The 25,864-nt window shown below is 51.7% G+C and overlaps 1 protein-coding gene across 2 annotated transcripts in view; it reads left to right on the top strand.

Moving 5' to 3' along the window:
• The window catches only part of LARP1 (La ribonucleoprotein 1, translational regulator), a 79,907-nt gene that overhangs the window by 29,712 nt on the left and 24,331 nt on the right, over positions 1-25,864 (top strand). Inside the window, exons 2-4 of one of the 2 annotated variants that reach the window (XM_048860797.2) lie at positions 17,624-17,685; positions 21,608-21,673; positions 25,005-25,173. In XM_048860797.2, the coding sequence (XP_048716754.1) occupies positions 17,624-17,685; positions 21,608-21,673; positions 25,005-25,173 (297 nt within the window). Of the gene's footprint in view, positions 1-17,623; positions 17,686-21,607; positions 21,674-25,001; positions 25,174-25,864 lie in introns of both variants that reach the window. The other variant, XM_048860796.2, reaches the window with a different exon arrangement.

The raw sequence follows: 25,864 nt of genomic DNA, 5'->3' as shown, positions 1-25,864 counted from the left end.
CCATTAAAGGGATTGAATTTGTGTCGCGCTCCAGGCTTGGCTGTGTGATATGGTGACCTCTTGACATGTAGCTTCTGGGCACCGATGGCTGTGCTGTGTCCCATCAGCTGCAGAGGAATGCGGGCTGAGAATACCCATCTTGTGGTGTCAAGAGATTAATAATATCCGGGTCGGAGTCTTTATTTCTTGGAAGCGTGCTCCTGGGGGGGAAATTACGATAGTCCCTTTGGCTGCAGGAGAATTAGCTTTTATTGTTACGCACCTTGGGCACCCTTTAGGTAATTCTGTGGTGCACAAATGACCTCTGCACAGCTCCTTGGACTTTCCCTCCTTTCTCAGAGCTGCCACCTTTCTGTACTAGGGTCTGCGCTGAGTGGGTACAAGATTGGCAAATGCCCACACAAAGCGAAGACTCTGAGCCAGAGGGTGGGCACAGCCTGGTCTCTGGCAGGAGTGAATACCCCAGTACTGAGTGCTTTGTCACTGCAAGCCCCCTGCATGCTGGGGCCCAGAAACCAAAGCATCTTTGAATACAGCTGCTGCAGCAGGTCACAGAGGGGAGAGTGGGTCACAGTAGCCGAGGCCCGGGAGCTTGGGTTGGGCTCATAATTTAAGTACCATCTGTTATGCCCCTTAGTCTCCCCTGCTTAGAATCTGCTGCATGATTCCTTGCCACAGCCCACTTTGTCTCCCTTCCCATTTCCACGTTCTGGGCAGTGGAATGGCGTAGCCTTGTGTCGCAGAAACCACACCCTGGCTGTTGTCAGTCATGTAACAAGTCTGCAGTTCTCTGCACCTAACTCCACTCAGGCTGATTTAACTTTGCACATGGAGTGGCAGGATCTTGATGAGACAGTAGCTTGACTCTCTTCACTCGGGGGTGGTCCTGTCAGGTCATGGTTTTTAGAACTAAATATAGTTGACATAAGGCGAGGATTTTCAAGTCACGTGACTGTTTATCCTCTCCTGGGCGTCAGTCCGCGCTGGGATCGGGTATCTGAATGGGTAATAATTAACTATTAACTAGCTTTGCATTAGAGTTTGGCAGACACCAGCAGTGTGGGCTTCTGCAGAGGTAGGCAAGAGCGGAGGAGACTGTCTCCCCTCGCCTCCCCCAGAGTGTGGAGGCCGAGTCTGTTTGGTCATATCCCCTTCTTCCCCCCTCTCCCAAACCCCCCCCCCTTTTTTTTTTTTTTAAATTTAAAGCCTTTGTAAATTGGGTGTTCTCCGTGTGGCAGGGAGGCCTGGAGTAGTGTGGTCTTGTGTGCATGTCCTGCCCTTGGCTGGGGTTTTGCTGGCTCATGCTGCTCACTTGGGTTGTGAACTGTCAGCTAGGAGGAAGATTTGACCCTTAGACTTTCCAGTGACTTTGCCCTCTGTACAGCCTCTGTCTCTGAGCTCCCTCCCTGAGCCTTGCCGGAGTGCTGAGGGGAGAACACCCCTGGGATGGGGGTTTCCTCTTTTCTGGGTAGGATCATCTCAAGGAATTCCCTCCCACCCACACAATCGCTGTCTTGAGTTATGCTGTGGCTGTGTCCTCCCGGTTCCTCAGCTCCCTGAGTGACGGCTGAAAAAACACTTGGCTTTTCCCAGGAGCTGTCCCGCAGCCCCAGCACACCTCCTGATGGATGGCCACAGGTGGGAGGGCTAATGTGGCATTCAGCCGGGAGCACAGTCCTCTTCCAGGGGTGAAAAGAGCCATCCAACTTCTCCCCCTACCCCCCCTTTCATTAACTCTTCATTTGGCAGGAGAGCTTTTCCAGGTACCTTCCAAGGCATCAGGCCACGGGCGCTGGTGTGTCTCGATCCCTTGCCTGTCGTGGCAGCAGAGAACCCTGCCGGTTGCACAACTTGCTGACCAGAGATTCATCTACGTTCGTAAAGTCCAGGCCGCCATTGACTGCTGCTGGACGTTCTGTCCTTCGCATGCTCGAATTGCCCACTCAGACTCGTCCCACAAGGGCCACCCGGTCCCCTTCCCAAAGCAGTTACTGTGGTGTGTCGGTTCAGAGTGATTGGGGTGCAGCGTGGGTCCCCAGTTCTGATGGAGCCTGTGCTGAGCCATTGACTTTCTGAATAACCGTGGGAAAGTCAGCGACAGCATTGTCTCTTCTGTCACACCCAGCGGGAAACTTGCTGGGGACCACACACTGCAGCTGATGTGAGCTTTCCTGGAAAAACATTGATTTATTTAAACTGGCGGGGGGGGGACAGGGGGACTTCTTCCAGGAGCCGGAGTTTCTCTGACACATCTCACCCCGGGTGATGGCAGTGCCGCGGGGATTGGCGCAGGAGGGACACAGCGGCGGGCACGTGCTGTGTGCACCTTTATGGGTAAAGATTCATAGAAATCCTGGTTGGTGAAGAGCTTAGTTGTAGAATGGGGTGGTAGAGGAAGGGAGAATTTAAGGTTTTTTCCAGATTGCTGCAGTGAAAAAATTATTCTTGTCCCCTTCCCCCTCCTACATGTGCACAGACTAATTCTTAGCCACGCTTTCGGTAGCACAGCAGCTATGGGAACCTGTCTGCATTTCTTATTCTTAGCCCACATATTTAGGGTTTATAATGTGCCTGTAACTTCATCGGATTCTGTCCTGAGTTGGAGATAACTTGATTATTTTTTTTAAATGTGTCTTCAGTACAATTGAGGTCATCTTCCCTGCGCCTCTGCTCCCCACCAGAAAGCAGAAAAAACAGTAATTACGCACTGGCTCACAAGGCATTTGATTCTTAATGGCATTTGGGCAGGTTTTTGGCTCATAATGTGAGATCAGGCCTGTGTGTGTGTGTAAAGTTGTGCTGCAGTAGTTAAGTTACTTGCATTTTAAAAACTCTGTGTGTGAGCACTTTGAGGCAGACGCTGTGTTTATGCATGTGTTGTACAATGCCAGTGCCTAACACAATGGGCCCCCAGTCCTGACTGGGGTATGGGGGTACTACTAGGAAACAAATGAGCATATTATGTGTGCATGTGACTCTTTTGTGTCCTCCTTTTCCCCTGTCATTCCCCCCCCCCTCCAATGCATTTTGAAATCTTGTCCATATGATCCTTGTGAATTACCCATAGGATGAATAGATATTAGGTAGAGGATTCTCTTTACTAGTGTGTTAAAGTAGCTGTTGATACAGTTAATATCTCTTTGGGGCCAGTACGTTGTTGATTTGAGAAGTACCTACTTACAGAATTATTTAATGCACCTTAAAGTTATCAGAATACATGGATGGGTCTCTGCAGAGTAAATAAGTTAAAGGTGGTTTACCTGATACCTCTGCTGTTGCTTCAGTGCAGGTTGGGGCCTGTGATTAAGCGAGGTCAAATACTGCATGTACGTGTATGCACACACACAGCCTTTCTGTTAGCTATGCCATGTCTATCGCTTGCTCTGAGAGGGGCACCAGGAATGTGTGCAGAGGTGGGAATGAACAAGGAATCTTAATCAAGGAGAAATCTATGATCAGAGGAGCTAAGGACAGAAAGGAGGCGTTTTTTAAATATATTTTGAATAAAAAGAATGCTAATGTTGGTGTTGGTCCATTACTGGATGGAAATGGTAGAATTAATAATGCAGAAAAGGCAGACGTGTTCCATACATTTTCTGTTCTATTTTTTTGGGGGGGAGGGGGGGATTATGTCGTTTTTTAAATCAGCAAGTCCTGATAACTCGCATCCAAGAGCTTTAAAAGACTTGGCCTAGGAACTTGCTAAACCATCAGTGTTAATTTTCAATAAGTCTTGTAATACTGGGGGAAGTTCCAGAAGACTGGAAGAAATCTACTGTTGTGCTGATTATTTAAAAAGGGTAAATGGGATAACCTGGGTAATTATAGGCCTGTCAGTCTGACTTCGATCCTGGGCAAGCTAATGGAGCAGCTGATGTGGGGACTCGACAAAGAATTGAAGAAGGGTAATGTAATTAATGCCAATCAACATGGGTTTGTGGAAAATAGATTCTGTCAAATTAATTTGACAGGATCTTTTTTTTTGCTACTGCAAGATTGGTTTATGACGGTAATCGTGTTGATGTAATATACTTAGATTTCTGTAAGGCATTTGACTTGGTACTGCATGACATTTTGACCCCCCCCCCCAAAAAAAAACCCCTAGAAAGATATAAAATTAACATGACACACGTTAAATGGATTTAAAAATTGGCTTACTGTTAGGTCTCAAAATGTAATTATAAGCAGAGAATCACCCAATCAATGGGTACGTTTTGAGCGAGGTCCTGCAAGGATTGATTCTTGGCCCTATGCCTTTTAAACATTTTTTATTTAATGGTTTGGAAGAAAATGTAAAATCATAGTTTGCAGATGACACACACATTGCGGGACTGATCAATAATGAAGTGGACAGATCATGGACACAGCAATCTGGATCACTTCGTAAGCTGGACTCAAGCAAACAATAGGCATTTTAATACGGCTAAATGTAAACGTGTACTTTAGGAACAAGGAATGTAGGCCATGCTTCCAGAAGTTCGAGAGCTGTGCCCCGGCAGGCATGCCCCGTGGAGCTGAAGCTCTGAGACCTCCCCTCCCTGCTGGGCAGAACCAGAGGTGATGGGGGGCAGGGTACATGTAGGGTCACCTGGGAGCTGCAAGGTGGGGCTGCCGAGGGTAAGGGAGGGACATGCCTGGGGGGGAGGGCATGACTCAAGCTGTTGGGACGGCTGAACCTTTAAATTGTGCCCCCCACTCTCAGCAAGCACCAGCCCCCCGCTCTCAGCAGGCACCAGCTGTACCTGGCAGCAGCCCCTAGCCCCACCACCCTGCCGTAGGGCAGAAGCCCCAAGCCGCTCGCCCCCCCCCCCCCCACATCTGGTAGGTGGAGCTTGAGGGCCTGGGGGGGCCTCTGTGAGCTGCATTTTGACTGCAAGCCATGGTTTGGCCACCCTTGGTCTACGTTATGGCGCTACAGGGCCGGCAGTGTAGGCAAGCCCTTGCTTAGCCTGCCCAGCAAGAAAGGGGTGCAGTCAGGCACCTTCCCCAAGACCATACAGAGAGTCTGTTGCAGAGCTGAGGATAGAACTGCGGTGGCCTGCTCCCAGCCCCCCGGGTCTGATCGTTGCACTGTATTCGGAACTTCGATTCCACCGTGTTGTCATGGCGCTTGAGATCTCTGAGCTCCAGGGCGCTGAGATAGGAGACCTCCCACATGCTCCCTGCGTGTCTGTCCGATACCCTTTCTGAAGTTATTTTTAGAAGGTGATCCTTGCAGCAGTTGCATAATTTAAATTCTACATTGTAGAGAGGTGCAGGCAGCTCCTGGCTTATTTTGCTGTTACATTAGGACTTGCGAGAGGGATCCGTCTACCCTCGGAGTTGCAGCAAATCGGTTTTAATGCTGTGAGCTTCCAGCGCCTGCAGCATTTGTTGCTTGCTGCTGCTTAACAGGTGTTCTCCAAGCCTTGATTGCGCTGTTCCACTCTGATGCTTCGGGCAAAGCCTTTTCCTTGGGTCTGCCACACACAGGTTTGTGTGTTGCATGTACAGGAAGCCACAAGCATTGCAGATGGCACCGGACTGCATCCCACAATGCAGCACTTAGCCTTTGGAAATTGGCCCAAATGATCGGCTTCCCACAGGAGCGTTGATCACTGAGACACAGGTGCTTTTGGGATTCAGAAAGCTCTTGTATAATCGGGGGGGGGGGGGAAGGAGGCACCCATGCTCCCTGCAGATGTCTCCCAGCGGCTCTCCTGTTAATATTCCTGTGTCTGCTTCTTTACATTAGACTCTCCTTTAAAGTTACATAGCAGTTGCCAGACTGGATCAGACCAGGTGTGCATCATGTCCGCTATCCTGTCCCTGACAGTGACCGCCTCCTGAAGCTTCAGAGGGTGGTGCAAGAAATTCTGTAAGGGATCGTTCTGGACTAACCTGCCTGTAGGGAAGGGAGCCTGTGTCCACTGTTGATGTATGCGTTGAATCGGAAGGCTATATATGCCTTGCCTTTATTTTTTTTTTTTTTTAATCCTAGGAGTGTAACTGGAGATGTTTTTCTAAGCCATATCTTGTGACTCCCAAGCTTTGTAGGCCTTCTGTTTCCCCTTTGGATCAGTATCATTGGGAGACAGTAGCATTGTCATCGTAAGGTCTCCTGGCACATTGCTGCTTTTTTTCTTTGAATGAAAATGGGTGGGTTTTTTTACTATTTTTTTTTTTGCGATTGGGAAGAGAGCCTTCCCACTGCTGAGCAGGGTCTGTTTGCAGCCAAACAAGGGCACCCTCCACACCCGCGTGAGGTGTTAACTTGCAAACCTTGGCTGGAGGCACTGAGTGCTATTTGAGAGCAGGCAGCCAGGAAACCAAGCCTGGTGGGAGCCGGCACTTGTCTTTCTGCCCCGCCCCACAATCCCCTTCCTCAGCACAGAGCCAGACTTCCAGCCAAATCACAGGCTGGTGAGAATGAGGTTCTCTCTGGTCCGTTAGGCTTACTGGACTTTCTACAGCCCAGTGTGAGCATTCATTCGCCACCGCTGTATCTGGCACTAACGAGTGACCAAGCTGGTTGGTGGTCACAAAAGAGAGGTGACGACGGGTCCCTCCCCTCTGGAGGTAGGTAGTAGGGCGGCCTGCACCACCACAGTGGGTCAGACCAATGGTCCATCTAGCCCAGTATCCTGGCTTCTGACTGTGGCCGGTGCCAGGTGCTTCAGGGGGAATGAACAGAACAGGGCAATTGCGAGTGATCCATCCCCTGTCATCCAGTCCCACCGCCTGGCAGTCAGGTTTAGGGACACCCAGAGCATGGGGTTGTGTCTCTGAGCGTTTTGGCTAATAGCCATTGATGGGCCTATCCTCCTCCAGGAACTTATCGAGTTCTTTTTCAAACCCCCCGTTGTACTTTTTGTCCTTCACAACATGCCCTGGCTGTGAGTTCCACAGGTTGACTGTGTGTTGTGTGAAGAGAGGCTTCCTTTTGTTTGTTTTAAACCTGCTGCCTATTAACTTCATTGAGTGATCCCAGGTTCTTGTGTTATGTGAAGGGGTAAATAATAATGCCTTATGTGTTTTCCCCACACTAGTCATGATTTTATAGACCTCCATCGTATCCTCCTTGAGTCATCTCTTTAAAAAGACTCGGGATTGTTCAGCTTAGAAATCTCTTCTCAAGTTCCATATGTCAAATCATTTGTGTTGCCCTTTTCTATACTACTTCCAATTCTAAACTTTTTTTTTTTTAAATGGGGTGACCAGAACTGTGTGCAGTATTCAAGGTATGCGTGTACCATGGATTTATACAGTGGCAGTATATTTTCTGTCTCGTCTGTCCATTTCCTCGTGATTCCTAACTGTTATCTCTTTTTGACGGCTGCTGCAAATTGAGCAGATGTTGTCAGAGAACTATCCTGTGAAACCAAGATCTTTCTTGAGTGGTAACCGCTAATTTACTTCCTATCATTTTGTTGGTATAGTTGGGATTATGTTTTCCAGTGTGCATTACATTGTGTTTATCAGCACTGAATTCCATTTGCCGTCTTGTTGCCCAGTCACCCAGTTTTGTGAGATCCCTTTGTAATTTTTCACAGTCGGCTTTGGTCTTACGAAAACCTCAAGATAATTTTCATCTGCAAACTTGGCCACCTCACTGTTTACCCCTTTTCCAGATCACTTCTGTGCATGTTGAAAAGCACTGGGACCAGTGCTGACCTTGGGAGACCCTACTATTTACCCCTCTCTCCGTTCTGAAAGCTGACTGTTGATTCCAACCCTTTGGTTCCTATCTTTTAACCGGTTATTGATCCTATGAGAGGACCTGCCCTCTTATTCCATAGCTGTCCACTTCGCTTAAGAGCCTTTGATGAATGACTTTGTCAGAGGCTTTCTGAAACTCCAAGTACGCTGTGTCCACTGGCTCACCCTTGTCCACATGTTTGTTTGTCCCCCTTCAAAGAATTCTAATAGCTTGGTGAGGCATGATTTCCCTTTACAAAAACCATGTTGACTTCCCCCCACCCTCCCGGCCCGCCCCAGCAAATCGTGTTTGTCAGTGTGTCTGATAATTCTGTTCTTTACAATAGTTTCAGCCAATCTGCCTGGGTACTGAAGTTAGGCCTACTAGCCTGTAATTGCCAGGATCACCTCGGGAGGCTTTTTAAAAAATTAGCATTACGTTACCTGTCCTCCAGTCATCTGATACAGAGGCTGATTTAGACAATAGTTAGCTAGTTCTGTAGTTGTGCAGTATCTGTTGTGTGAATGAATAGGCAGCTTCATTCTCTAGGACTGTCGCACCTCATTTACTGGGGATTTCTGACAGCGGAGTGGCTGCACTGGTGCAATTTGCTAGTGTAGATGGGCCAGGCCACAGTTTGTGTTGGTGTAGTTTGCCGCTCCCATGAAACTAAGCTACGTTGCACTTGAGCAAATAACTGCAACTTTGCCTGTCTGTCCTAAGGGTTTGCACTGATGACTGTAACTGGGGCAAATTGGCAGTTTAAAGAAGGTTTCAGTTCTGACTTTATGTGCTTAAAGAATTTTTAAACCTTGGGGCTCTGACTGTATTTTGTTTTTAGAATGTATAAAGCTGACCTAAGACTCTGGGGAAAAAAAAAAATTTGTTATCTTTTAGAAATATCCCCAGTGTGGGATCGGTTCTTCCTTGCATGTGCAGGAGTCTTGCCGGCATTACCTGGATTGCAGAGATGGAGGGCGGGAGGGAAGCCTCTCCTCACTTTTAACCAAGATGTCCTTTCTCCAAAGTGTTCCTTGGTTGTTGAAGTAAAGTAGACAGTGCCACAAACAAAATCACCAGCAATAAACAGGCTGATTCTTAATCCACCTAAAAAAGCTCGTGCACAAAAAAAGGGCAAGTTCCACGCCCCCCACACTCCACCCAGCGTTGGTGCTTGCAGCTGCTGCATGAATTGCCTGGCAAGGGTGGGTGTCAAGTCAGTGCAAAGCCCAGTACTTGTCTAACCGGAATATCCAGTGTTGCCTCGAGTCCACTGTCCTGCATCTGGTAGCTGCTTTCAGGGATTCTTGCATCCTCCTCTGAATAGAGAGTTAAGGAATAAGCTGTCCATAGAGAGCGTCTCCTTCCCCTCTCCCCCCCGTTGGTTGCTTTCCTGTGCCCTGACCCATGAGGATTTGTGTATTGTATTATATGGGAGAGCTGATTTGACCTAGGGTTAGGTTGTCTAACACTTTCCCGTTATAAAGGATTCTTCAAGAAGCTCTTGCACCTCCACTGTTTGCAGCAGGCTTGCGGTGTTCACGGCGGGAAGGCTCCTTGGGTTAGAGAAGTGCCTCTTCTTTCTCCAGTTAAATTCTGCTCAGATTTGGCTGAGAGATGAACTGTTAAAAATCACCATTTCCTTCCTTAGGACAGCCGTGGCAGACTGCCAGAATCCCTGACCTCCTCGGGCTGGGCTGACGGCAGCACATTACTGCACTGGGGACGCCAGGGCAGCTGGGCTTTTTGGGGGAGGGAGCTGAGCCCTGTAGCCCCCCCCCCCCCCGGCTCTGCACCGGTGGCTCATGTACACATGAGTGCCCCCGCCCCGGGGATACTGTGTGGAGTAAGCGCTCCCTGAAGCCCTGGGCAGTCGTGGTGATGGGATGGTCTCTGTCCATTTAAATGTCTGGATTTTAGAAATCTTGTTAAGCATCTAAAGTGCTGGTCTTTTCAAGGGAGCCTAAGGGAGTTAGGTATGCAAGGTGCTCAGCTCCTGTTGGCATTCAGTGGGCGAAGAACACCTGTCTGTCTTAGGCTCCTTTTGAAATGCCCAGTCTCAGCAGATACCTGGGTGGTGGTGGCCCTTTTCCGCGCTGTCGGAATAGTTTGCCAGGAACTGCGTGGCAAAGGGCCGTGATCTAGCTGGGCGGCCTGTGCTCTGGCCCCAGCTGGACTTCGCGGATCGATTCGACCCCTTAGGAAGCTGTTGTGAGCTGCTTGTCGAAGAAGCCAGGCTGGCTGAAGCTCTGTTTTTGATTTCCCCAAGCAGGTAATAAGCCAGCCTGTCTCCTAGCCTGAGCGTAATGCTTCGCCATTCCGTCGCGCGGCTCATCTTCAAAGCGTGTTGCAAACGCCGGTGAGCCTGAGTTGAGCTGTGCCGCTGCGTTGTGCTTGGTACCGGTTCCAGTGGTGGTCTTGGCACGTACAGTTGAAAGGCGTTCATTAGCCCGCAAGCCTGGGTGGACTTCCCCTCTTGTGGCGTCTGCCTGTGACAATGCTACTTTCTCCTCAAACCATTTAGGGAAGCCAAACCAGTTTTGTGTCATTCTCCCCCACCCAGCCCACTGAAATGACCAGCTTGCAAAACAGCAAGACCCAGAAATGGTGAGGCTGTACTGGGATCTGAAATTCCCCAGGAGCGAGACCGTGGGGGGGAAGTAGATAGCACGTGGGCTGCGGCTTGAGGCCTGAGTTCTATTCCTCGCTCTGCCACTGACTTGTTCTGTGGCCTTGAGCAACATCTCCGGCCCTCAGCTTCCCTTCCCATCCTTTGTCTTGTCTATTTGATCTGTAAACTCTTCCAGGTGGGGACTCTCTCAAGTAAGTGTTTTGTACAGCACCTAACACAATGGGGTCGTAGCTCTATTCTGGCCTCTAGTTCTGGGAACACCAGTAATAAGCTAATACTAAGCAGGCACATGGTAATCCAAGCAGGCATTGCCCACATACACTTGGAAAGGAATTGTGGCTTTGAGGTCACTTGCAATAATTGAGTCTAGTGCAGCTTCAGCCAAGTCCATTTGGTGCAAATGATAGGGCTCCCAGGAAGCTGCATTTCTGCTCCACCCTCGCCAGGGAGCTGTCATCTTGTTGCTAGAAGTCTCCTGACTTCTTAAATCAGGTTTGCAGTTGTGTTACTTTGGTTCCTCCCTGTCCCCCGGTACCTGTGTCCAGTCCAGCCATGAGGCAGTTAGTGAAGGCTTCTATCTGAGGTATCTTCCTCCCTAAAGATCGCACACTCCACCCCCTCCTCAGCATGCAAGCTGCCCTATCAATGCCTGCAGTGTACCAAGTTTGGGCTGGGTAGGTTTCTGCAGGGCCAGCTTGGGTGGGGTCTGCCACCCTCCGGCATTTTTGCTGTGCTGGTTTTCTTTCTCCCTGTGCACGCTGTAGCGTAATGGAGCTGGACAAAGTACAGTGCCGCGAATGTTCCTAGGGGGTTCTAGCGTTCCCTGGGCGTATGATAAAGGCACAGAAAGGGCCGTGTGAAAGGGAGTGATTCAGGCCGGGGTTTAATTTGGAATTCACGAGTGACTCTGTTAGCAGGCCCTTTATACCATTTGCAAAATCAGGAGCTGCTTACGGGTGGTTCAGGGACTGCGTAGACAAGTGCAGCAGTCTTTATGTGCCGAGGAATAAGCTGGGGATATTCATAGTGCAGACGCGTCCAGGCTGGTGATCTCTGTCAGGCCTGTGTCGTGGGCTCTTTACTATGCGTGGGTGCAGGCAGGAAAGACCTCACTGGAATGTCTTCTCCAAAAAGCTTTATGGTACATAGTTCTCCATATGCATTGGTTTAAAAAGAAGTATTACTTTCTGCTGAAGCCTTTGCAGTAAGCTGAGCAAACCAGCCACAACAAGCGACTGAGTAAAATATCTGGCACAAACGCCTGTTCCTGGTGGCACATGGATCCGCCGGGCTGATTTAAACGAGCGGAGGATGGTGAAGTGTGCAGCTGCTCATACTCTCAGCACTGGCTTATCCTGGTAGTGGCTCGGCAGGCTCCCCGGCTGCTGCATATGTGTGTAGATAATAGTGATATGCAACAGTTGGCTGGGTCACGCTCCCTCTGTGTTCTCGTTTGTCGGAAGGGGCTCTGTGCGATCCACTCAGGTCTTGCCTATGCCAAATGAAACTCATGCTCGATCCCTTTGTCCGGAGGTAACAATTTACCTCCTTGTCATCCTGTGTATTCTCTCCATTTGGATTTTAGCGGAACAGAGTGCTCAAAACTCTCATGGCAAGACCATGCTCGGCACATTCTGTTTTTCAAGGGCCCCACAAACATCGTTCCTCTCAGCACCTCCATGTGATACGGGAGTAGTATTCCTGTCTTTCAGATGAGCAAATGACAGTTTAAATGATGGCTCTCAAGGCAGCCAGAATAGCTGAGTTCCTGGCTCCCAGTGCTGTGTTCATTCCTTTCGACCATGCCTCCCTCTCCTGCTAGTTGGGGAAGAGGGCCTTGCCTCACAGTGTCCTCATCCGTGCTGCTGAGTGTACCTGGGGACATACCTATGAAATTGGTGGACCAGATTTGTCTTGGGGTGTCTCACTGAGTTGTAGGTGCAGGATTGCAGTGTGGGGGGAGAGCTGAAGTCTGGGGGAGGGCTGGATGGATTATATCTATTACAATGGCAGCAGGAAGGGGATGGGGAGGAGGGGGTCTCCCTGACCCTCAGACACTCCCGCTAACAGTGTAAATTGAAGACACTGTGCCCTATAGTTAATTGGATGTGTTAGCGGATTGATTTTTTTTCAGAGGGCTTGAACATTCGCTGCTACTGTTGAAGTCAGGGAGAGCTCCAGATGTTGTTGAAAAGCAGGCCCTGGGTTTCTGTCCCTTCAAAAGGCACCTAGAGAGGCTATATTTAGCCTGTGACATCTGTGGACGTGGAGTGGGGAATTCAGGGGCTGTTTGGAAAGAGTTCTGCTTCCTACACTAAGCCTAATGGTGAGCATCGCTCCACCGGGTGGGTACGTATGCTGCAGGCTCCGCTTTCTGGCATCGCCATCTGTGAGAGGGCGGTGGATGAGCGCCAGTTAGCAAGGAGAATTCCAGAACCAGGGAGCTGCTGTCTATGCAAAATCCCACTCGGGAACCCTCTGAAGGGGGAATTGACAGGGCAAACTCTGCTTTGCCACTTCTTATTTTGGCTCATTGGCATTTCAATGTGCACAGCTCGGCGTCCTGGCCCCGCTCTTGGGCTTTATGGCCTGAAAAGGACCACTTTGGTCCTGGTTTGAGCACCTGTGTAACGCAGGCTGGCTCCAAGGAGCAGTGAGCGTCCAGAGGTAACCAGGCGGGGCGTTCTGTGACGCAGCGCGGCTCCCGCGGCATGGCCCCGGCCACTTCTAATCTGCAGTCGCCTGGGGCTGCTAATGGGATATTCGTGCTCCTCCAGCCCCCTCTCTTACTGCCCTTCCCCGTGTTGAAATAAAGCCACTGAGCCAGTGTTGCAGGGGTACCAGTGACCATCGTCCCGTGGGCTCATCTCCGGAATGGGTGTTGCCGAGTGCACAGTACCTTTCGCTTTCCCCTCACTCGGCAGAGGACGGTTCCTGGGGATTTGGGGGTGGGGGGGTGTCTGCTGGCTGTCTCATGGACGTGCAGGGTTGCTATTTGCAGAACTGATTCTGGTCTGAGTGAACTCTTACCTGCTTGGGAGGCTGCTATGGAGCTTGCAGGGTGGTAAAACGGAATTAAGGGGTTACCTTCATTTTCATCCCTGGCTGTCTGCAGTGCGTGGTACCGGGAGTGTGCGGCAGAGGGGTGGGGAGAAGTATTGGCAGGGAGCAGGGTGCATAGAGTTGAAGTGCGTTTGTAGTTAAGTGCACACATGTGCCACATATGAGCCATCCCACTTTTAGCACAACACCCATTGGGAGCAGGCGGGGGGAGGGAAATAACCCCCCTACGGGAAACCAGCTTCAAAATTTCAGGAGTTAAGTCATTTTAAAAAAAAAATATTTAGGTTTAGAGACACTATCAACGTACAATATAACATGGTTGCGAGCATGAATGAGGTCGCGTATGTGACCCGCCCTGCTTTTAAAGCCATCTTCTCTGAACCAGCTCGCATCAAACCTTGTAAAACAATTTCACAACTGAAATTCCAGCCAGATGTTACAACCGCGGCATTATGCTCCCCCTGGCCCAGGCTCTACTCCGAGATGTTGAATCGTTTTCAAACAGTTTTAAAAACATTCTTCAAGTGCTGGGTCATGAGCCTTCCTCTGGGCAGAACAGCTAGTGCCCGGGAGGAAGTGCAGATATAGTTCTATGGACTTGGCGGGTGAAAATCATCTAGGGGTGAAATGTTGGGACCCGCACCTGCGAAAGGTGAGGGGTGGAGCTGGAGTTAAGCCCAGGTATGGCTGTAGTAAACCTGCTGCGGGGTCAGTGGCACAGAGAAGCTGGAGCTGAAAAACCCCTCCCCAGTGCTGTCCTACCATCTAGAAGTCATAAAAATGCAGGGCATTCCAGGGCATCTTCTGGATGTTAGAGGGGGACAGGGTTTTCTCCCGGGGGGGGGAGGGAGGAGTGGGAAATGCCAAGTGTAGGTGAGAAGAAAAGCATTTAATTCCCCCTACAGTCTCTTCTGCCTCCCTCGCTCGCTCCTGTGCAGTTATTTGTCGTCATTATGCTAGTGCCCAGAGGTGCCAGGCTCCCACAGTGCTGGGAGACAGTCCCTGCCTCAAAGAGTTTGCATTCAAAATAGACAAAGGGTGGGAGAAACATAAACAATCGGGACCCGATTGTGCTAGGTTCTGTACATAGAAACACACATGGTGCATTGTCACCATTTTACAGCTGATGATTGATGTCCGATGGGGAACTGAGGCACAGAGAAATTGTGACTTGCCCAAGGTCACACAGGCAGGCTGTGGCAGACGCAGGAGCTGAACCCAGATCTGAGCCCCCGTCAAGTGCCTTATCCACAAGCCCATCCTTCCTCACCTGTGCAGGGGGTCATGGATGCTGGTCTGTCCTTCTGTGACATTTTAATGAATGGAGACCATAGTTATCCTACCGGCACCGTGAAATGAATGGTGGCAACCATGACACATGGTAGTGCTCACCCGGCATGCCTTTGGAGAGGTTATGGCTGAACCTCTTCCCTTTCCAGGCCAGCCCCAAAAGAGTCCTGTGATTGCAATACTGCGGCTTCTGCGTGCAGCGGATGCATCTGCATGCTCGTATGCTGGTCTTTACACGGCTGCGCCATGGGTCCATGCATGCAATGTGGAAGGGGGTATTACCAGCTTCTGTGGTGCCAGGAATCCCCCACAGAGCCGTGCTGCAGTCCCTCCCAGTGGGGCAGCTATTTGAAACTCTGCAGTCCCGATCCGAATGGTCATGGCCAGTCCAGGGCAGCTGATTCCCTCTGCCCACCTGCTTGGGGAGGGGATGGAAGCAGGGCCGGTGGAGACAGCAGTTTGTCTGGCAGGTGGAGGAGCAGACTCAGCTGCTCCCTTCTTGTGGAGCTCTGTCTCTCCAGTTGCTGCCTAGCAGAGGGCGCTCGCACAGCTGCTGCCTTTTGCTGGGACTGTGCGAGATCAGAGCAGTTGCAAGGAGCCGGGCGCACATACAACATGCCGGGCAGCAAGAGCCACGTGTCCCTCATTAAAAGCTCTCCACCACCCTCTTGGGGAAAAGTCAAGCTCATCAAGCCATGCTGGTGCCCAGCTGCTCAAGGGCACGCTTGTTTTGCTGCTTAAGCAGCAGATTTAAGTTTGCGTGGCACTTAACTGCCCCTCCTCCAAAGAGCCGCGTCCAAGTTGAGCAAGCTGGCAGTCATGCTGAGTGTGGGAGGGGCTGTGTGTTGAGGACAGGTTTCCCGGCTGGTCTCCATCCCAGAAACCAGTCCTGCTGCAGATGCTAATTGCAGCAGGATAATCCCCCCTGCCTGCAATACAGCCAGTGGTGTGCCGTCCTGCAGCGTAGATCAGCTCAAACCACCATGTGGTCGTGTCTGCTAACCATGCGAACAAGCTTTGTAGCTGTAGCCTAGGTTGTGATGGGGTTTGCAGGTGGACGGCAGAACCTGGCTGAATCCTGTTTGTACTGTACGAGACTGTAGCACATCCCTGCATATAGTTTAACAGGGTCCCCTAGCTTCATTGTTCAGGTGGGCCCTTGTGTGGATACTTCAAACTCTGCAGATTGGAATATAGGCATAGCTATGTGGTCAGGGGTGCGATCCGTGACCGGCAGAGACGAGACTGCAGATGTCTCTAGCGTGGATATAGCTATACTGACAAACCGTGCACTCATACAGGTATAGGTGTTTCATTTGGGAGGTGAGGCAGGTTTATTGCACCGGTAGAAAGCTGGTTTCTCTTCCTCCACACTAGGAGCGCTTTGCTGGTACCATAAAGCCCTCCGAATTCAGTTGCCATTGTGTTCCTTCGCTCCCTGGTCATCGTTCCTGTCAGCCCTGCCGTGCTGGGTGTAATTCTGCCTTGTTTCCCGTCCTGGCATTCGCTCTCTCAGTAATATCCATTGCAGGCGTGTCCGTATTTACTAGCCTTTTGGAACCGGGGGTGGCATTGAGCCTTTGTCCCTCCATGTTAACGTGAAGGGCCCTGACTGACCGCCATACAGTAATGTCGCTGTCTTTGGTTTGTGTGCTCACACTTCCTAGATGTCTGTATTAAATATCTCTCTCCTCCCCCCCCCCCCCCCCCCCCCCCCCCCCACACACACACACACACACACACACACACAATTCCCAGCTGTCCTGTTCTGCTTGCAAATTCAGGTGAGACACCAGGGTGCAGGTGGCCAAGGGCTAGTGTCCCTGGTTCCTTTCCCACCTCTCGCTTGGGCTGAGCAGGCTGGGGCAGGACTGGGCACCCCGTTAGTGAGCAAAGCTGCACTCGTGAGACTGACCCTGATTCGTGCGTTGCAGGGAGAGATCCTGTTATGTAAACGGAGCCCTCTTGAAGTGGGGTGTGCAGTGTAGAGGTGGAGAACAGTGTGTTGGCCTGTAGGAAACACTGGCTGTCAGTCGGAGCGTAACTCTCCCTGCCTGCAGAGCTGGGTGATGAGTGGATTGGGGAAGGGTAGGTGGTGCTGGGAATTGGACCATGGTCTGCAGCCTCCATGATTGTGGCTGTGGCAGGTGAAGTCTTTATGGCTCAACATCTGCAGCGGTTTGGCCCCCAGAGGTGAAATGGGGACTCTCCGTTTGAGTGATTTGGGTCAAAGCGGAGAAGGGTGGACTCCGGATCGAATAGTCAGAGAGACGCTGCACTCCGCCAATCCACCAGAGAGCAGGCGCGCTCCTTTCAGAATCACGTTCTGGGGCAGATCAGTCCAACCTGTCCCATTTATTACACTTCCTCCTGGGATCTCCTCCTCCTCTCCCACAAGAGGGGTTGGGAGCTTCCAGAAGTGGCCACGTAGGGTTTGCCTGTGCTCCGTGCTAAGCCCAGGACACTGGGACCTGGGCTTGCGGACTCGGGATTTCCAAGGCTGTGGTGAGTTTGTCTGCACTGCATTGGTAACCTGCGTTTACAGTGGTTGGATCTGGTCTCACAGCTGTGCTAACGTGTCCATACTGCAGTGTGCAGATGCAGCTGGCCCTGCTTCCACATTGCAAAATGCCAGGGCTTCGACCCAAATCACAGTGGCTCTGACCCACCCCGGAGCAGGGTCCTAAGATCCAGTGCTTGCCGACCTGAGTCGGGTTGATTGATGTGTGGATGGAAGTACCCATCCAGCCCTTAGCAAGGAGGAGGGGAAGGGTAGCTCACCTGGATGCACTGTGGGGAAGAGAAGGGTCATTGGGAAGATCTAAGAGGGACTGTGGCCCAGGTAGGGAGAGAACTCAACCAGTGCCAGCATGTGGCCTGCCAACCTCAATGGACAGTGGAGAGAACGCTCTAGCAACCCTTGGTGTTGCGTATTAACGCCTCTGTTCTATTTTTCACAGAACATACGACTCCAGCCAAAGTGGTGAGGGCTGCAAACCCCAGGCAGCGGAAAGGAAGCAAGGTATGTCTGCCTCTACATCTTCCTGTTTCTGGTGGTGTATTACCTGGCTCTCGCTGCTTGTCTTCTGTATTGCAGCAGCACCTAGAGGCCCAGCCGAGATTCAACCCGGTGTGCTGGGTGCTGTATGTACACCTAAGGAGATGCGGTCCCTGCCCCCAAGAGCTTATAGCCGCAACAGACAAGACAGGCAAAGCATTGGAGGGGAAGTGACTTGCCCAAGGTCACCTGACAGCTCAGTGGCAGAGCTGGTACCAGAACCCAGGTCTCGTGGACTCCCAGGTCACTGCTCTGTCCCCTAGACCACGCTGCCTCCCATGCCACTTAAGGCAGTATTTTTGTTACCTCACCGGGGAGCAAACTTGGCTCTCTGGGTGGTGCATGCATTTCCACTCCATAGCAGCTGGGGATGACTCTTCACCCACGCACCCCGCAGCTGTGCACAGCCTCCGGTTGTGGGTGGCCGCTGGAAACTTTAGCGTGCCTCCCACAGCGTGTGGTGCTTCCGTGGCAGTGCCCAGCTCTGGCCGTGGCAGTGCTGCAGAGGGCACCTTTCTCCCAGCTGCTGTGTTTACAAGAGCTTGCGACCCTGGGGTTGTCAGTCCTGCTCGGCACCTGCCTAGCCCCTGTCGTCAGAGCATCTCCTAGGGCTCTCCCACAGCGGAGCTTCTCAGCACCCGGAGAGGCAGGGTTCGTGCCCGTCTTGTGCCTCGATGCCACAGTGACGGGAACAACTTAAATAGGTGCCCTCCGCCCACCTGTGTGTTGGGTGCAATGTCTGCCTGCCTCCCGGGGGTGGGTGAGAGCCCACATGCATGTGCGGATGGGTCGATTTCGGTGATGTGGATGGACGATGCACAGTGCCGTGTGGGTGCCTAGAACAACCACCGTTCCCCACCCGCTTGGACCTGCTCCATGCTGTCCGTCGGAGACGGTTGTTTCTTCTTCGAGAGCTTGCTCATGTCCGTTCCATATTAGGTGTGTGTGCTCGCCGCATGCACCGGTGCTGGAAGGTTTTTCCTTAGCAGTATCTGTAGGGGACCGGCTCTGGCGCCCCCTGGAGTGGTGCCCGCATGGCACGGTATACGGGGCGCCACCGGCTCCCCCCCACCCTCAGTTCCTTCTTGCCGTCAGTGACGGTGTGGGAATGTCTGCTGCTTCGGCTAGCTTTTGCTTAGTTCAGTGTGTCTCACGAGCGTTTCTCTGTAAAATAGTTGTGTATAGTTCAGTATTCACCCTTCGTATTCGTTCTCGTTCGTTGGTCCTGGATGGGACTCAGCCTAGGGACGGGGCATTAGGGTGACCAGACAGCAAGTGTGAAAAATCGGGACGGGGGTGGGGGGTAATAGAGGCCTATATAAGAAGAAAAAGACCCCAAAATCAGGACTCTCTCTCTAAAATCAGGACATCTGGTCACCCTATGGGGCATGCCCCCCATCATCTGGCTTTAAACCATGCGATAGTTGTAAACGGCCCATGCCCATCAGCGACCCGCACATCGGTTGTTTTAAGGTGTCTAGGAGAAGGACACACAAGTGACAACTGTCACATCTGTAAGTCGTTCAAACCCAGAACGAAAAAAGAGAGTCCTCCATCTCACAACATTCCTGATGGAGTTGGCGTTGACCCCGGCACTGGAGCAGAAGTCCGAGTCGGCCCCAAGCACTGCAGTGTTGGTACGGAGCGCCCCACCTGTGCCATCTACGAGTTGGCGCCGATCCCCGGCCCTGGCCAAGAAGCCCAAGAGGTCTGCGAGGGGAAGATCTCCTACTTCCCATAAGGGGAAGGAGAGGGCCGGAGGAGAGCCCGGACCCGTGCTGGGCAGCTCGACACCTCCGTCAGGGAGTCGGGCCCCAGCTCATGTCGAGACCCTCCCTAACTAAGCTTGCCACAATGGACAGTGACGAGGGCCTCCGTCAACTCGAAGTCCTGTCGATGCCTGAGATCCTTCAGGCAGGGCAGGAGATCCTGACGCTACCGGTGCTGAGCTAAGGTGGCACAGCCCTTGGGTAGCAGGTTTGAAATCCCCCTGGCCTGGGAGCGGGCTGGGATCTGCTGAATGCAGGAATGGGCTGTTGAAGTGAACGGTGTGGTGGCAGAGAAGCTGGACCATGCCACTCAACTCTCCTTTTAAACCAACCAGCCAATACAAATCCTCTGTTGGGTGAGAATACGGAAAATTGCCCTGCAAGCAGAATAGCATAACGTCTTGTGTGACTCTCCCCCTGAGAACGCCGGGGGCCTGCACTCATCACTGACTGCTCCTCTCCAAAGGGCAACTGTGCTTTCCCCAGAGCATGATCTTCTGGTCCTTTTTCTTGAGCGTTAATGTTCCTCCCCTGCTTGTTTGGGAAGCGACATCCACGCTCTGCCTTTTTTCCCCTGGAAACACCTCTCGTTCTCAAAGCATCAGGTTTGAAAACTAGATCAAGTGGAGACACCAGTAAATGGTGTTATAACTGCCCTGCAAACCAAACAGCTTCACCGGCAAGCTCCAGCCTCACAAGGGAAGGCGCATGAATGGTGTGTTGTGAGTGGCCTTGGAGGCTGCTCTGGGTGGATTGAATGGAAACCAGATGCCTGTTCTTGCCGTCAGTTGAGCACAGAGCTCTGGCAGCACTTGATTGCAGTTGTGCTGTTTAATGTGAGTGAGCCCTGCAGTCATCTGCCCCCAGGTGGCATGAGCTTTTAGAATGAATTTGAAAGTGAATTTGGTATCCCAGCTGGATTAACAGCACCGAAGGCCCTGGTGCTGTTTCTGCTCCTCTTTCGGGGGAAACGGGGCTGTGCTGAAACCCCGCGGAGCCTTGCAGTTGTGGTCTGACCTCACCAGGCGGCACCAGGATCATAGAATCCTAGAATATCAGGGTTGGAAGGGACCTCGGGAGATCTAGTCCAACCCCCTGCAGGACCAATCCCCAACTAAATCATCCTACCAAGTACCATCCCTTATTTTTGCCCCAGATCCCTAAATGGCCCCCCTCAATGATTGAACTCACAACCCTGGGTTTAGTAGGCCAATGCGCAAACCACTGAGCTGTCCCTCCCCCCGGGATGTAGGAGTTCAGCTCCAGACATTTGATTGTAGAAATAGAGGGGATTTAGAGACTGACAATGAAATTGCCTGGGGGTCTGGAAAGAGCCTAGGGAAGAGATGATTGTTCCACGCAGTAGTGAGGTGTATAAAGAGGGGTATCAGCAGCTGCTATTTCTGTTTTTACTACCCCGCTCATCTGGGTGAGCTGTTGGCCACGGGGCTTGAACCTGACCCTTGTGGCTCTGAACACGTGACCGTCTTTTGTCTGAGCTGAAAGACCCAGAGCTAAAAGCAGGGTCATCAAACTGTCTGTGGCCAGCTAGCAGTCGGAAGGTACAGTGAACCGCCCAGAGTGGGTCTGGGGTACGCTCATCCGTCACTTAAGAATAGGGGGATATTCAACTAAATCCAAGGCAGTACATTTAAAACCACCGGGCATTAATGTTTTACGCTGTGTATAACTCGCCCATGAAACTTGTTGCCCATCAGGTCGTTGAGATCAAGCGCTTAACAGAATTTTAAAGAGGGTGACACTTCATGTGGATAATAATTATCCTGTCTAAGAAGCGTGGATTTTAAGGGCTATATACCCTGAGGCTTCGGGGCATAAACCAACCTCGGATCCCCCTGAGGTAGGCAGCAACCGCTCCTTTAGGCATGTTAGTCCATAGGTGTCCACGAGGATGCTTCTTGTCTCTTTCTCTGAAGCATCTGGTACTGGATGCTGTTGGATGGGGTGAGAGGCTGTCAGTCCGATCCTCTAGCCCAGGCCCTGTGCTCTGGAAGGGGGAGAAGGGATATTGGCCTATTGAATGCGAGGAAGCAGCCCTTCAGAACCAGCGCTTGAGATCACTGTACTAACGAGATCTCTCTGTTTTTTGAATAAAGGTGGGTGACTTTGGTGATGCCACGAACTGGCCGACCCCTGGAGAAATAGCCCACAAGAGCATCCAGGTAAGAAGCACGACCCTGCAAACAAAACACTCTACCACGCGGCAGCATCCGAGCTTTCCCTGGCGAACGAGCGATGTCCCCTCTTCTCTCTGGGGGCAGAGAACTCTAGAAAAGTTGACCACTCAAGACCAAGACGTCCTGTGGGCTTTTCCTTTGGAAGCGAGGTCTCCTAAGGGCTTCTCTGTCCCTAAAACAGCTGAAATAGACACTGTCAGCTGAAATCTTCCTTTATCACATTTCAGTGCCTATTTTACCAATAACACCACAGATTATTATAGCAGGGTTTGGAAAAGTTACCTGAGACCTGCTAGTTGATGGACTAGTCCTGCTAGCCACAGTGGACAGAGCTAGGCTGCTACTCCCCGGAATGCAAGCAATAAACAGCTGTGTACTGTTTGTGTATCTTTCTTAACTGTCGTCCTCTGGGCAGATTCTAATGCCTATACAATGCAAGTTTTTGTGTGAGTTGCTTTCTTTGTTCCCTTCGTTTTTCTTTTGTCACAACAGGCCAGTGTATATTTCCCTGTGCTGTTTTCAGTGTCTGTTTTCCTCTTTGCGCTCTCACTCTCTGTTTCTTCTTCATACTGTTCTCTACCACCTGCCCCATAATCCTTCAGCTCCTGCTCTGCTTCCCTTCTATCTCCACCCCCGTTAAGTCTCTGTGTACTCCACTCACCTTTAATGGATCCCCTCTGCCTCCCTTATACTCCCTCTGGTTCTTGACAAATTTGGCAGCCTCCCAGTAACCAGAGAACTAAATGTACTAAAAGGCCCAGCTGCCCTTAGGCAGCCCTCAAGCCCAACCTCTCTCACCAGCTCTTGCTTAGCTTCCCACCAAGGTGATGCCTCTGGACCCTGCTTGGGGCATGGTCTATCATTTGTAGTCTCCTGCTAGTGGGTTCCTGAGTTTGAAGCCCCCTCTGCTTACTGGAGAGGAGCGGTGTTGTGTGCTAAATTTAGCCTCCTTTCTTATAAAGACCTTTTGCCCAGGGAAAAAGCACTGGTACATGTCTCAGCTGCTCATTGCTTTTCCCAGCAGCAACATGAAATTGGCCGTTATTGGCCCTTTCCTTGTAACCCGGGGGGGGGGAGGTTCTGAATTGTTGCCATGAAATTGACCCAAGCACTTATTCATTTCAGGCTGCTGCTGTTGAGCAAAGCTCTGAGCAGCAGTGGTGGTGCTGAGGCTGCGGGCAGACTCACCAAGATGGCATTGCATCAGGTTTATGCTAGAGTGATGTTTAAAGGTGATCCCTGCAACCGTAAGAGCTAGAATCTCCTCTTAAAAATAAATAGCTAAAGCATAGATCATGCAGCTCTTGTTTCACTTACTTTCCTAGGTGGTTTTGCCTTCCAGTTCTGGAGGCTGCAGTGTTTGGGTTGGAAGAGCAGGGGAATGGATATTTTAAACCTCCGTTCGTCAGAACTGCAAACAAAACACGAGCCTGGGTGTGTTGCTTAGGTTGGGTAAAAGATTGCTTTTACAAGTCCATCCTCAAATCTGAACCATGGATTGTCCCTTTAATAATAATAAAAAGCTAAAGGAGCAGGTTGAGCAGTCAGTGAGGAACATGCTGTGCAAAGTGTGAGTTGGAAGCACTTTCATCTACCCACTGAGAAGACACTTGGCTGTTCAGAATACCCTAACTCAGCACAATTACAGTGACCTTTGTGCCTGGGGGGATGGATGCTGCTTTATAAACCCGACCTCCCAACGTACCAGGCTCCTGCAGCCTTCTCAAGCAAGGGAGGAATGAAGCCGGATGCCCTCAGCTTGTGCGGCTGTTCTGAAGTTGGTATCACAACATGCTGCTTCCTGAAGTGGAGCTGAGGTGGCATCTCTCCTCTAGCCCAGCTCCTCTTTCAGCCTGGAGTTCCTCCCTGACCCCCCAATTCTGCCCTGTTGTCCTCTAGAATTAACCCTTGAGCTGAAAGTGTTTGTTTGTTTTTCTTCCTGTGTTCCCTCTGCCCACTACTCTCAGAAACAGAGAGAGATGGGGACCTTTGCAGGCCAGAAGGATGTGGTCCGGTTGTGAAGCCGGTGACCTCATGCTGGTTAAAACGGTACTTTCATGATTGCCTTAACCAGCCCCCTCGGCGGTGTAGCAGCACAGATATTTCTTCTGCTGGGAGAAGGGCCTGACCAGAGCTCCCCGCAAAGCTTGTGTCTAGCCACTGGAGCTGCCAGTGTGCCAGGATGGCTCACGCCCTCCAGGTTGCTCCCTAGCTGTAATCCACGTATGTTCTCCATGTGTTAGCGCGTGTTGGACGGTATGTTATGGGGGAGAGCCCCTCTGTGCACTGCTCATCTCGGAGGCAGGAGGCCCCAGGGGAATCTCAGCCAAGAGCATTCCTCGGTGTTTTCTGTGTGTGTGTGTGGGGGGGGGGGTGTCAGAGCTGGAGTTCAGGTCATGGCCTTGTGGGCACTGCCTCTCTCCTGCTGTAGCGCTGGAAGCTCCAGCTGAGCGACTCTTTGGGGTGCTGGGCATCGGCTCAGGAGGCAGCCAGGAATAGCTTGCTGTGGCCCCGGGTGCGGAGGATTTCCTTTTAGGGATTCCCTGCATGTTGGGCTCCCTCGCTCAGCGGTGCTATTCTGGGACGGGGAGCCTGGATCCTGTTCTGAACCCTGGGCGCAGTGAGTTGGGCAGGGAAGTTCAGTAAGCTGGATCTCTGGTGCAGGGGTCGAGTTACCCAGGTGAAAGCGGAGAGCTCCTGGCTGAGCAGCGGAACGGCCCATGGCTTGGTGCCTGCTAACGCTGGCCCTCATGAGGGGCATGGCCCCGTGCTGCTGCAGCCCAGATGCAGGAGCTGTCAAAGCTGTTCTATTTTTGGGCACTTTCCTTTCAGCCTTAGTTTCCTGGCCATGCAATAGCTGCTGTCAGTCAGTGCCCCATTGCTACCCAGCTTCTCCCCTCTGTGGTGCGAATCTTTACCAGACCCAGCATCCTAATGCAACAGACACCTGTGAGCATCCCTTATGTCCACTCCCTGATTTTAGGAATCCTCTCCCCACTGTTGCTCCCCCTCCAGATGAACTCTTGTCGGTACCGTGCCCAAGTGTGCACTGGGGGTGACGAGAGAGCATGCAAAGCTCACTCCGACTTGTCTTCAAGCCCTTGCTAGCTGAGCTGCTCTTTACCGGGGCCTGTCGTCTCCCCAGGGTGAGATGCTGGGATCCCATCCCCAGACTAGTAACTGTCCTTCCCGCTTCCCCTCTGCGGGGCTAGATGGGCATGGCTCTGGCAGGTGGATCTGACCAGCTCTGCGTTGTCTGTCCTGAGCCCGCTCCCACCATCCTTTGCCTCACCTGCCTGGCTCTTGTCTCCAGCAGCCACCCAAACCCCAGCCCCTCCGGAAGCTGCCCCTCAAGAAAGATATGAAAGAACAGGAGAAAGGGGATGGGAGCGATGGCAAAGAGAACCTGAAAACCAAATCAGATGAGTCTGGGGAGGAGAAGAACGGGGACGACGACAACCAGAAGTTGGCCCAGAAGAAGAAAGGTGAGAATGGGAGAGGGGTGGGTGAGATTCCAGGGGACTGCTGGAAGATTGGGGATTTGGTTCTGGCCGAGCCAGCTTCCATGATGTCATGACCTTTGATGTCATGCTGCCCTGGCTGTCCCAGTTCTCTGGCCACCTCCAGATGGGCGATTGTAACCTGCGTCCCTCGGGCTGCATCTGAAATCCATTCACAAGCTGGTGCAGAAGCAAGGGGTGGCGCCTGCTAAGCAGAGAGTCCTGCTGTTTCACCATCCGCCCCGGCTGCCCTTCTGGATAGAATTACTGTTGATTTGCTTTTGGCCTATGAAGCCCTAAATGGCCTGGCACCTGCCAACCTGAGACTCCCCTCCTCCTCTCCCCCCACCGATTCCCTCTTCCCTCTCCCCCCCCAGTGCAATCACGGCTACTGAGTGGGGTGCTGGATCCGCATCAGTTGTTTGCAGGGGTATTTCCCATGAGGGTCCCTCTGCTCTGGGACTCGCTCCCCTACTCTGCTTGATCCAAAATAGTCCAGCTCGGTTGATCTCCAGGGGAAGTTTCTCCTTTTCTACAGCCTCTGGGGAGAGGGCATTCGCTCATCACTGCTGTTGGGGATCAGCTGGCGAGCTGGGTCTATTGCTGGGCGATGTTAGAGGCACGTGGAACCTGGTCTAGGCTCTGTTGTAGCTGCTTGTAAACAAGAGATAATGGA

This window comes from Caretta caretta, chromosome 8 (assembly GCF_965140235.1).
Source record: "Caretta caretta isolate rCarCar2 chromosome 8, rCarCar1.hap1, whole genome shotgun sequence".
Taxonomy (NCBI): Eukaryota; Metazoa; Chordata; order Testudines; family Cheloniidae; genus Caretta; species Caretta caretta.
This window is presented reverse-complemented; position numbering and strand designations above follow the sequence as displayed.